This window comes from Sylvia atricapilla, chromosome Z, assembly GCF_009819655.1.
Source record: "Sylvia atricapilla isolate bSylAtr1 chromosome Z, bSylAtr1.pri, whole genome shotgun sequence".
NCBI lineage: Eukaryota > Metazoa > Chordata > Aves > Passeriformes > Sylviidae > Sylvia > Sylvia atricapilla.
The window spans coordinates 82,983,767-82,997,245 of NC_089174.1; the positions used below are offsets into that span (position 1 = coordinate 82,983,767).

The window sequence follows — 13,479 nt, forward strand, 5'->3', positions numbered from 1 at the left end:
TATGAAAGTCTGGTCACAGAATATGCATTGTATCACTGCCATGCAGAATAGTCAGGAAACGCTTTACCTATATCAGGTGGGAGTTTCCCTCCCCTCACTTCACAAGGGGGTAAAGTCAATTTTTAGTGTGTTGCAGTTCAAAGCAATCAACAGCAAGAATATGGCCATTCTCCTGAAGTCTTATGTCACACCCCCATATGCACATTGGGATCTCTGCAGGAAATAGCATCAATTTCAGTATGTCAGCTCTTAACATGTGTGTAGCTTTCTCACAGTGAATTATGCACGGGTACGCTTCTGTGAGAGAATCAAAAATGGGATTGGACTTCAGCAGCATGTAGAAAACAAGAGTCTGCAAAATAATCGATTATGTACATACTGAATGTGTTTCTGCAGTTGCCTGGGCTTTTCATAAGTTTGCAATTAAGGGACAGTTTCTTACAGGAAGGGCTCTACAGCTTGTACAAAACAGACATGCTGTTGTCAAATAAGATAATTTACTTACTACAGAAAACTTGATTTAAAATAGGCACTAAACTGCTTGTTTTATTATACTATTCTCTTGCTAATGCTTATCGCAGTTTTTGTGTTGGTACCAGCTCTGTACTGGCACCCTTTATCTGGTTCATACTTTTTACCCCTCTGGAAAGCAAAGTGAAACCAAAATGGTGTCCCAAAGGTTAGTGCCCAGCCTAATAAGGACCAACAATATTGCAGTTCTGTGTTGAACTCGTGATAACATTTATCATCAAAGTTATGAAACATTTTAGGGCCTAGATCCTTTGATTTTCTTTTCTCTAATGTACTAGAAGTAGCCTTTTGTGAGCTGTTTTCCAAGCAGTTTCCAGATTTTCCTTCAAGGGCAGGGTAGGTCAGCTTATTGTAGAGACCTGTGCTGTGCTTGAAGTTGTTTTTCCTATTACACAGAGGGTGTTTGCTTTCAGCAAATAAAAGCAGTCTTTTATTTTTGCATCAATGAACAATGATAGTGTGGAGGTTGTTTTTGTATTGGCAAGTGAGTTTAATGTAGTTACTGAAATGTTTGTTAATATTTTATGTAATATCAGTTAACTCATCTTTGAAAATTACAATATTTTCTGAAAGTTGCATTTTATAAAATAGTTTTGCAAACTCCTAAATAAGCTTGTATAAACTTAAGTGTCGTGATTAGAGTAAATAACTTACTTCAATGAAATATGTCTGTGTCATAACTTGAAGACTTTAAATGGGTTTGGTAGGCTTTAACTAAAACTTTGTTTCTTCTGATGCTTCTCAACATGAGTGTACACACAGGGAAAACTAGTTTAGTGAAAGCCTGCTTGATTTATAACCTGTATATGAAGAAATCCTGTGCCTACTCATCTGGCTGGTATATAGAAGTGCTTTTAATGATGAGCTGTGTGTTTCCAGACTAATGACAGAGCAGCTGAATGTAAAAACAATTCTTCTGCTTGGACATGGTGCTTGAGACACGTGTGCCTGGTATTTTCTATTGTCAAGTCTTAAACTTTTTTTAAAGATAAATTATATTGAACCTAATTACTTCTTGTTAGATGAAGTTCTAAAAAAATCTGAGTCAGAACATTTGTCAGATTGATTTGGTACTATGTCTTTGGACAATCTGAACTAAAAATGAGTGTATTCTTAGTTGGTTCACTGTTTTGAACTGACTGAGAAGTCAGACTTGAGAATAATTTCTTTAATCTCTGTTACAATTTCTAATTCACTGTCGTCCATTCAGCACTAAATGTCATTGTTGCTACTTGCATGCTTTGTGGAAAACTTAATCCTCACTAAGCAATGTGTCTCAAATGTAATTATAAAGGCTAAAGGTAAAACTGCCCTGCTTTTGATTGTCTACCAAGGAAAGGAGGTTTCTGTGCCCAGGGACTGAAGCAGAAACAGGGTAAGGGTTACTGTTGGTCTTTGACCAGTAGTAACCTCCAGCCGTGTCCGTTTCCTTTTCGCTGTTTCCCTCTAGTGGTCACACACCATACTGACTTGGGGGGATTAAATAGATGAACTGATACTAACGCGAGAGTAATACGAGTGTCTGACGACTTAATTTTCCCAGTCCTGACCTGTTAGACCACAGAGTACTATGAAACCTTGTGACAGAAGGACACAGTCTCATGTTTTTAATTGGTGATTCACCAAGGTTTTGGAAATTGTCTGAATTTTTATCCTTACGTGCAAATATATCTTTTACATGAAATATACAAAGCTTTTAAGTAAGATGAACTTATAATCTGACTTTGCTTATAAAGTCTTTTGATGTGAGATCTGCTTTATATGCATATCTTTGCCGTGCTGTATTTGTGGTTAGTCTTGCATCTAAACACTGGAAGTATTCAGATAATTTTTCCCTTTAGCATTTTTGTTTTATGTCATGCTAGACTTGTTCTTAACTCATAGAATCATGTGCTGTTATTCTTTGCAAAACAATTAATGTTTTCATGTAATGCTTTTAAAATCTTGGTAAGCCATCACATATCAAGTTTTTAATAGAATTGCTAAGATTGAAAAAGACCTTTAATATTTCCACATTCAATTGTCAACCCAGCACCACCACCATATTCACTACAAAACCGTGTCCTCAAATGGCATTTCCACACTCTTTTTAGCACTTTCATGTATGGTGACTCTACCACTTCCCTGAGCAGTATGTTCTAGTGCTTTACAACCCTTCCCATGAAAACATTTTCATAATGTCTAAGCTAAACTTCCCTTGCTGCAACTTGGGGCCAGTCTCCCTTGTACTGACACTTGCTACTTGGAATAAGAGACTGACGCCCATCTCACTACAGCTTCCTTCCAGGTAACTGTAGAGAATGATAAGGTCTCCTCTGAGCCTCCTTTTTTCCAGGCTGAACTACCCAAACTCCCTCAGCCACTCCTTGTCTTGTGTTCCAGACCCTTCACCAGCTTTGTTTGACTTAAGATCTTCCAGTTGTCACTTCCTATGTAGGCTGGAGCAGGCACCCCAGGAAGAATATAAGGATATTTGTAAGTCATGTAAAGAAAAAAAATTAGAAAGGGGAAACCTTAGCTAGAACTCAGTCTGGTCACTGCTGTATAAGATGAGATGTTTTTACAAATACATTAACAGCAAAAGGAGGGCCAAGGAAAATCTCCATCCTTTAATGGGCATGTGGATGGGGAGCACCGTCACCAAGGGTGAGGAAAAGGCTGAGGTACTTAATGCTTTCTTTGCCTAGTCTTTAGCAGGGAGATCAGATATCCTCAGGGCAGGCAGCTCCCTGAGCTGCTAAACAGGAATGGGGATCAGAATAGACTTCCTGTAACTCAGGAGGAAATGACTTCCTGTGTCAGTTAGCGACACTCAGGTCTGTGGGGCCAAATGAGATTCACCCAAGAGGACTGAGGGAGCTGATGAAATACCTTTCCAAGCCACTCTGCATCACTTATGATCAATCCTGGTTTAACCAGGAACACCCCAGATAACTGGAGATTTGCCCTCCTACAACAAGAGTCAGAAGGAGGATCTGGGGAGCTACTGCCTGTCAGCCTGGGAAGATTATGGAACAGAGTATCTTGAGTGTGATGACTGGCACATACAGGACAATCAGGGCATCAGGCCCAGTCAGCATGGATTTGTGAAAGGCAAATCCTGCCTGACCAACCTGATCTCCTTTTATGACAGGGTGACCTCCTTAGTGGGTGAGGGAAAGGCTGTGGATGTTTTCTGTCTGGACTTTAGTAAAGCCTTTGGCACCATTTCTTGTAGCAGTATCCTGGAGAAACTAGCAGCCCGTGGCTTGGACAGGTTCACCATTTTCTGGATAAAAACCAGCTGGATAGTCAAGACCAGAGAGGGGCAGTGGATGGAGTTACATCCAGCTGGTGGCTGGTTGCCAGTGCTGTTTCCCAGGGCCCAGCATTTGGTCCAGTTCTGTGTCATATCCTTACAGACCATCTGGATGAGGGGATCGAGGGCATCCTCACTGAGTTTGCAGGTGACAAGCTGAGTGGGAGTGTTGGTCTGCTGGAGGGTAGGAAGGCTCTGCAGATTGGACACTGGGAAGATCTTTTTCACTGAGAGTGTGGTCAGGTATTAGAATGGGCTGCCCAGGAAAGTAATGGAGATGCTGGAGGCATACTGTAAAAGTCTGGATGTTGTACTTAGTGTTATGGTCTAGTTGGCAACTATGGTGGTGCTGGGTCAAAAGTTGGACTCAATGGTCTGGGAATTCTTTTCCAGCCATAAGGATTCTGATTATTTTCTGCCTGTCATGCAGGACAGTTGAGTTTGTCCTAAGATAATTATGCCTTCAGAACTCTGATACTTTATATCTAATATGTTCATCTTTTGTTCGGAAATAAAACTACTTTTGGACAGCATTATTGCCTACACAATTTGGGCTTAATACCTGAAATCTTTGTTATCAGATTGATGTATGATTAGAAATGCATATAAGGCTTCTACTGATGGCAGGATGCTGTTGCATAAAGAGCTTTTAAACCAGACTGAGCTTTGTTGTGAAACAAACATGGTTTTGACTCAGTAGAAGGACTGTTTTTTCTGAATCTGGACAACTAGAGGAATCTGAAGCTGTATCAGGAACATGACAAAAAGTTGCCTGCCTTGGAGTCCCTTATTTCGTACAAACTTTTGGTTCAAATGTGTGATAGGTCAGTGAGCCTCTGTTGTTTTTGAAGGAAGTAGGTGTTGAGAGCTGACAAGAGCTACAGCAAGAAGGAAGTAAGAGTAGGTAATAGGTTTTAAAAGTGAAGAAAATTGTGTTAGTTTTAATTGGGTGTGAGATGCAAAACAATAAATGTATTAAAAGTAAACCCTTCTTTTTCTCCACTTTTTCCCAAATTACTTTTAGGAGATTGCAATTTAATCAGCATGTGTTGTCATGTATTTACTTCAGGTGTAAGATAGTTTTCCTTAAATTCTTTGTCAGATACATTACGGAATTCGACTATTCCAACTTTTTTATTCTCCAGTGCTTGCTAGATATTACATACTCAGGAGTATGCCAGCCATTTGATAGAGATTTCTATCCTGATGTTTAAGGATTGAGCAGAGGGGAAAAAAACAATCTGTTTCCAAATTTGACAGTGACAAGATACTACTAATTGCACTATGTGAACAAGGGACTTCGTGGATTTTGCTGGAGCATTCGCTTTGGCAATTTTTCTCCTTTTTGATAGGAAGCATAGATAGCTAAGCATATTTATCTGCTGATAGATGTGGTCTGTGTTGCTGTAAAGCTTTTTGTAGTCCATTTCTTTTAGTGCAAGTAAGAACCTTGCCTGCACCTGGAGTTTGAATCTAGCATTTCTTTTTAGGAGAATATTTATTCTCATTAAGCGAAGTGTAGGCCTCTCAAGTCTGTATCCAAAACGGGCTCAGGCTTGCAACAAGTATCTTTTCACAAACGTGAGTAAACCCCTATGCTCTTTTGAAATCTCATTATGGTCTTTAGCCCAGGATTCTTCACCGTAATACTGATGGTGGATGTGTTTTTCTGGTTCTACAGAGGTGATATTAATGTAATACTTAACTATCTTCAGTTAAAAAATGAAACTACACCAACAATTGGAGTAAGAGGCAATCATTCCTTCCCTGCCATTTTGAAGGATAAGTAAGATTGCCTGAATGCCTGTTTACTGTGAACACGATGTGTGCCTTGGTCTCCTTGCTCCTTGTCCTGCTGTGGAGACAGGCTGGGTTATCCCTGTGTGCTCAGTCCCTGCAAGGCGCAGGCTTTCCCTCCACCTAGTGGGTGTTCCATGGGAAAACAGGTTCTCGGGCTGCTGCAGTGGCTTTTCCTGCTGCCTCCTGGCTCATCTGCCTTAGTTAGCGCTTAGACATGAACTGGGGCAACACTCCCTTTTGAATTTTATACATTGTGGCAATGTAATAATATTTATTGCAACTATTATGCAGTTTTGTATAACTGCTAAAAAGACTGATGTGACTAGTGCTTTCCCTTGGGATAGGAACTGTTCTTATTTTTAAAGGCACAGTTGCACAAATGCTAGCCTTAAACGAAGATCAGACAATATGTAATGGCATTAATTCATTCTTTAAAATCTGTAGCTATTCCCACTAGCTTTCAAAGTGTGAAAACAAGAAGCAGCGCTTACTTTAGTGTATTGGGAACTGATGCCAAAACATCAGTGCATTTTTTGCCAGTGTCTAATAGAATGGAATTTATTAGTCCTTACATTTAAATACAGACCTTACTTATCCCTTTCCTGACAGCCCAGACTAATGGAAGTGATAAACGTAGCCTCTCCTAGTCCTGCTTATAGTCCCATTATCCAGGAGTAAAAGCTGCTTTAGTTTTATTACTAAGTACATTAACTGTTGCAGTTATTGTCAGCTTGGCTTTTGGGACTTTTGCTCAGTGAAGAGTTTTATTTCTATACGTGTTTTTCAACTTGGAACTTCCTGGGGGTTCCTCCTGTGCACATAATGTGCTTATTTAGTGTGGAATTGCATATATCACTGCTGGAGGAAAGTTAGGTCTACATGTCTTTCCTGTTTTTGCAGTTGCAAAAAACATCATATTAGAATCTCTTCCCTTTTAAATAGTCATTTACACCGTGTTTGGGAGGGCTGTGGGTGGGAAATAATCATCCAGCTGCTCTGACTGGGACTGTGGAATTTCTGTCTCCGCCTTTCTGCTGACTACCTACCACCTTGGTTTTGCAACCTTAAATTTCCATTGTCAGCAGCTTCAGAACAACTTAAAAATCAAACCTTGCAGTCACATGATAATTATATATTATATGTATATATACACATTATATAAATATATATTATTTAAGCTATAACATAAGATAATTATATCTTTAATTTCAGTCCTTAGAAATGCATCCAGTATTGCCTGACCTGTAATGTATGCTGTGTTATTACTGTTTGCAGTGATTTCCTAGGGTAGCCTTGCCTTGGCTCATCCTAGCACTAACCCATCTTTCTGAAGTGTCCCTTTGTGGTGGTGGGTTGGAGACAGACACGGGACAGGACTCACAGAGGATCCCGTGACAAACAGCTCAGTTTGGTGTTCAGCGCTCCCTGTCATAGGGGGTTCCAAACTCCCATACCTGGACACCTGATTGGTTGAGGTCTCAGCACCGCCCAGCGCCCTGGCCAATGACATGTCTGCATTCAGGATTGAATGGGATTGGCTGGGGTTCCCTGTTGAGTTCAAATCCATCCTATCATGGCTCACCCAGGACTTGTTTACTTCTTTTCTGTCTTGAACTAGGCTAGCCAAATTGAGTTTCTTATTTATGGCCAAATTTATTTGTCCAGCTGCAGACCAGCTGTGCTGGGACGCTGAAACATGTGCAGCATGTCTAAAGATTGCCTTTGGAATGTTGTTGTTTACAGATCTCATCTGCTTCTCTTCTACCAGGCTTTTCATAGTACCTTCCAGCTCTTCTGTGTTCCTACTTTTTCCTATGTTCTGTGGGGTTTTTTGTAAGATATTGTGGCTTGATCTCTTTGAATGTTTAACAGTGTTTCACAAGTGCTGTAGAGAATGAGATTGGAGTCACTGTGTCCTAATATCTGTTCCATCACCTTCTGAGTGAGCTGTATGCCTTAGAAGGAGGAGCCTGCTGGTTGTGTTATGTAAAATAATAAATAATTTAAAATGCTGACTGAATATATCTGCCTTGGTTAACAGAAGTACATTGAAGTGCTTCACAGGCACTAAACTGAGACATAATCAAAGTAATTCCTTGAAGATATGTGGGAATAATTTGCTTTATTTGGTTTTTTAAGTGGAAGAACTTCGCTGTGAGTCTGTGCTTTATTCAAGGATATTATTTTCCACTTAAGAATCAGTGCAAGCAGTAACAGAAATCTGCAATATGATTCTGCAAATACTTAGCTTTTTTTATTGAAAGCAGCTTTTCTGGCATGCTGCCTTGTTGCTGATACTAGCATCTGTTCCAGTTAAAGGATCACATGAAGCTTTGGATCATGTGGCTCTTTCCTCTTGTCTGTCGTAACAAAAGGATTAATGGATTTCATGCATTGCCTTAGAAAGCTGAAGGTGTTGCAATTACTATCAAATGCCAGTTTTAATGTAGCTTTGAAGCTGTGATGTATGCATGGAATTTCAAAGAACTGCATCTTTACCGAGCATGGCAAATTGGCATTAGTGCTTGATGGTATGAATTGATACGACTTCTACAAGTAATTTTGTTTTCAAGCAGAGACTGTTGATTTCCATCATATGAACTCTACCGGCTTTTCCAGCTTTTATCTTGGGAAATTGAAATTTGTGTAAACGGGAGAAACTTTGTCTACATTCTTCTTCTCAATGTAAATGATTATTTCTGCAGTGATTAGTTAACGATGATCTGCTTTGCAAGACATAAATGCGGCAGTGACCTGCTCTCGTTTAGATGTTGCGGTAGTAGAATGGTGGGGCTTTGCATGATTCATGTTTTCTTTCTTTGTGTTCATCTGCCTGCATGTCTGCTCTGAGCAGGGTGACTTGTCTGTGCATCTGATAGAAATGAATACTTATTTTCTGGTTCTTGTGAAAAATAAGTATTCTCATTGTAATTTGTTTTTCCTCTTGGTTATTTGAATGAAATTGTCTGATGCAGTTTTGTGAACGTGGTCTGTAAATGCACATGCTTCTGATTCATGATATGTGCTGTTCAGTCTGCTCTTAATGCCTACTGAATTTGCTTCTCAATAACAAATAGTTAATTGTTGCACGTTTTTATTGGTAGACTTTGCAAGCTGATAGCTGTATCCATATAATCACGTATGCTGTTACATGTAATATTCTGTAGTGTGCATAGATTATTTAGTGGAATTAATAATCACAAGCATAAATGACAGAGAAATAAATATTCTGCTGAAAACATACCTTAAAAAAAAATCAAGCTTACATATCGATGGAAAGAAGCGTTGGGTTTTTTTCTTTCACCTTCAGTTTTTATTTTGTGAACTAAATTAGTTGAGTATTGACTGTATGCATAATATTGGAAGAAAAGTATGTCATTTGAATGTAGAATACGACACAAGGTGTCAGATTTTCTCCTAGTAAGTTTACAAATATTCATGGAAGTTCTAAAGTAAGATTACAAAGGTGTGGATTTGACTAAATCTCAAGTAAAGAAATCCAGGAGTTTCACTTCCTAAGCTTAAAGCAAGGTCTTGCATAGGTGTGTCTTTCTCACTATAAGGACAAAATCAAAAAGCAATTGCTATCATTAGTTAAAATACTCTAACCTCAACGAAATGGATATTTTGGCTAGATTCTAAAATTGATCTGTTCTTTAAGCCATATCCTATTAAAATGAAATTTTATCATCTTTCCTAGTATGTACAAGATACAGAGAAAATTAAATGAATTTTCACTGTCAAACTGACTATAATAAAGACATATTGGGTCATCATATGGCATATGCTTAAATAAATATTGAAGGTGCTGATTAAACAGTGAAGTCATTTACATTTGTGTTTAAAGGAAATTTTAGAAGAAATGTTTCAAAGTGTTGGGTGACTTTTCAGATTTCTGCTTATTAAACTGCTTTGAAACAAAGCCGTGCATGTCCAAACCCTTTCTTGTAACTCAGACATACATATTTTGTCCCACTTTGCCCAAACTCTTAACTGATACTTCAATCAACTCTTGACCTTTCTCTTCTTTTTAACTTATCCACACTCTTGTGCCTTCTCAAAGCCTATACATACTCCAATTTTTCCATGAAATGTGTAACAACTGGAATTTCTTTATTGCTTCTTGTTTGTTCTGTACATTTGTTTTGTCTTCCCTTCCCCTGCCCCATTTGAGTTTTGGTGCTACTGCAGAATTTATTTGTCAAAAGTCCTTCACTGTTGTCTCTGTCTACTTGATCAAGCTTATCTACTAACAGTATTTCATATACTACTCTGAACCATCTGTTTATTGCTTACGTTTTTTGTCAGGATTTTTCATCTCCTTTGCCATGCACATAATTTACATTAACTTTTAGAGAAATTTCTTTTCCTTCAGTTCCTCAGTATCTACTTCTGTTTAACTTGTGAGGAAATTTGTCAAACTCTATTTTTGATCTTTTAATGTTACTCTAATCAAGAGAGGTTTATCTTTTTTCATTGTTTAGTTAGATACATTATTGTATCCTCTCTCTTACTTTTAGCTTCTTGTTTCATGTGGACTTCTGTTCTCATGAAAAATTAATTTCAGTCTAGCATAAATAATTTTGCCAAAGAAGCCTGAAACAGGAAAAAAAAATAGAAGTAATTGTCTGATTTTCTTTGATTTCTATTTTGTTGCTTTTAAAAAGAAAATGGTACTATTTGTGTGACTGGACTAATTGACTGAACTGTCTTGAGACTGAGCCATGTTTAATCCCCCAATTAATTGTAATGTAAGTTTTTTTTATAAGCTGTGTGAAGGTTACTTCTTAGGAATTACATAAACCAAAATAATGAAACACTATCCCTTTTATGAACCACTATATATATATATTGCTATGTCCTTTTGGGGACACAAAATTCATTGTAGGTAACAAATTATTTTACAAATCGATTTGATAGTAAAAACCAAGTTTATAACAGCTTCACAGATACTGTATCAACATCTTAGGTGCAGACACAGATTGAGTTATTTAAACTGCTATTGCAAAAAACAAATGTGTGGGTTTCAGGGAAAATTACATCAATCTTGTTTTCATGGTTCTTATTTTATCGAAAGCCTCAACAGTCTGGTTTTGTGTGTTTTGCTCTGTAGACTGAATCTGGCTATGGATCAGAGTCAAGTTTGCGCCGCCATGGCTCCATGGTGTCCCTTGTCTCCGGAGCAAGTGGATACTCTGCAACCTCCACCTCTTCATTCAAGGTTGGTGCAAAAAGTTGTCCTAGTTTTTGTGCATAAATAATGTGCAACTGGAAAAGAAGTAACATACAAAGACTCACTTGCAAAGTTATAGGAAAAAATACAAAATATGTAGTTTAAATGTCAGTAGTCCCTCATATGATGGTGAATAGATAATATGGGAAGCTCTCTTATGTCTCTCATGCAGATGTCTCTTTTAAACTGTGGTGTCATCTTCTGTGGCAAGAAAATCAAACTTATGCGTTCATTAACTTTTTCTAGTTTATTCACCAGAATATCCTGGGTTCCAAATGAAAACAAACACTAATTCTTTAGCTTAATAAGTGTGATATAGCACTGGCAGGCAAATTATAGCTTTCCTTGTGTCGTGAATATTTAATATACGAACTGAGTGTGCTGTACTTCTGGGAGAGCAGGAGGGGAACAACACAAGAAAAGGGAGTAATAAGGGTTGGAACAAAGATCTTAAACTGGAGCTGGCTGCTTTCAGGCAAATATGTATAAAGCTGTTAGCTTGCAAGTTTGTTTTTATTAAGCTTTTTTGGAGTGCTCTGAAGTATCAGTGCAGTCAAGAGAAAACATTGAGACCAGTGACAAAATGAGTAAGGAATACTCGGATATGGTTTCTTCTGACATTAACAGTATCATAATTGATGATATCTAGAATCCTCTTATTGTACTTCAATTTCTTCTTCATAAATGCAGAAATGTTTTGGTTTTTTTTTAATTAAATTATAATTATACTTCACCAAGCTGTTGTTGAGTGTGTAAAAACATTTCAGGCCTTTTTCGTTTGTGTTTTCAGAAGGGCCATAGCTTACGGGAGAAGCTTGCAGAAATGGAAACATTTAGAGACATCTTGTGTAGACAAGTTGATACTTTACAGAAATATTTCGATGCTTGTGCAGATGCAGTTTCCAAAGATGAACTCCAGAGGGATAAAGGTAACACTGTAGCTGAAAACTCTTCCCTGCATAGAATGTAGCTTTTTAGCAAGGAAACTTCTTGATACTGTTGCAATACAATTTAATGTCATATAAATAAAATTTATTTTAAATTTAGTTTAGTAAAGGATCAATCATTTGCGTAAATGCTTATATGTGTTAATTATTTCTATTTTAGAATTCAGATTTGCTTTAAAATCTGCTTGATGCTAACCTGTAGCTGCCAACTGTACAAAAGCAGTACTCTTTTTAAGTGTTTTGTTACAGAATACCGATTGCTAACCCTCAAGATTCAATTTATTGCTGTTCTTTACTTGTTATTTTAAAAAACCAATGGGATATTAGTTTTGATATAAACAATACACTTTTAAAAAAGTCAAAAGCACTGCCTTAGGTAATGCTTCTGAGATGTATGGCTAGAAATAGAGCACTGAATGCACACTTGAGATCATGCTGGACTATGATGTGGATGTATAGATATCTCTGGATTGCTTATATTAGAGCATAGCTTGTAACTGTATGTGTGCACTCTGTTGAGGCATTTATATTCATCCCTGTGTTTGTTCTGGCACCATGAAACTTTCCATGGAAATAAAACACCAGAGAAGTGCAGTTCCACATTTGTTTTTTAACTTTCCTGCAGAAGATTAGATTGGTACTGAACAATGGCTCCTACTTGTCCACTTGTAACAGCAAAATATGTTGCTCTCACCAGAGAACTGAATGCTAAACATCAGTGCTGAGCAATGTTAGATTTTGCTGTTAGCTGATATTTTCACTGGTCTTGGGTCAAAAAACCAAAACAAAACAAGCCCGAAAGGGAAGGAAGGGTCATAACTGTTGTTACAGGAAAAAGTACTGGCTAACCACAAAGATAGCCTTAATTCTTTCTTGCACACCAAAGAACTAGAAAATCCTCACTCCCATAATGTACTCTCTTTCAAATCTAGTGGTAGAAGATGATGAAGATGATTTCCCTACAGTACGTCCTGATGGAGATTTTGTACATAACAGTAGCAGCAGTAAGGAAAAACGTAAGTGTGTCCCAATTTTTTTCAGTGACGAAAATTAGAATAAATGGTATGATGATAAGCCTGATATAAGACAGGTGTTTATCCTCTTTTCTAGGCAGAAAATGGCAAGAATAGTTATTTAACTGTATGTGAATGGAAATTGTTAATCACATTATAACTCTTCAGTAGCTTTTTGTGATTCTGAGTTATTCTTAATTCACACAAATACCAATGCAAGCTTGTCAAGCTGGAATTTCCTATTCTGTGTCTAAAGTCGCTATCACTACAAAATTCTGTTGAAACAGCTACAATTCAAATATTGAGAACAGAGGTTTTGTAACAGGTTATTGCAAGTATTATCTGCGTTAGGAGTTCAGTGCTTTTCTGCTTGGGGATGTCCCTCTATGGGTTTTTCCCAAGTACTATGGCTGTGGAAAGTTATGACAACACTGCTACTGATTCTCACTTAACATAATTTTAGTGCTTTTTTTGCTGTTCTTTTCCTTGTTAAAATGAGCAGAATTCAGATTTTTATTCTTACCATAAATGCACTAGTTATCGTACACACTGTACCCATGCAGCAAATGTGAAGAACGCATGGAAGTCTCACTGTTTGAGAAATCCAATAGTTCTGGCCTGGAGGAAGTTGTGTTTGCGTTTAAATTGTATTTACGT

At 37.7% G+C, this 13,479-nt stretch overlaps 1 protein-coding gene across 3 annotated transcripts in view; it reads left to right on the forward strand.

Annotated features, from left to right (window-relative positions):
- Positions 1 to 13,479, forward strand: part of CERT1 (ceramide transporter 1) — an 85,925-nt gene that overhangs the window by 41,735 nt on the left and 30,711 nt on the right. For 2 of the 3 annotated variants that reach the window (XM_066338533.1, XM_066338534.1), the window contains exons 4-6: positions 10,743 to 10,850; positions 11,653 to 11,791; positions 12,742 to 12,825. In XM_066338533.1, the coding sequence (XP_066194630.1) occupies positions 10,743 to 10,850; positions 11,653 to 11,791; positions 12,742 to 12,825 (331 nt within the window). The remainder of the gene's footprint in view (positions 1 to 10,742; positions 10,851 to 11,652; positions 11,792 to 12,741; positions 12,826 to 13,479) is intronic. The other variant, XM_066338535.1, reaches the window with a different exon arrangement.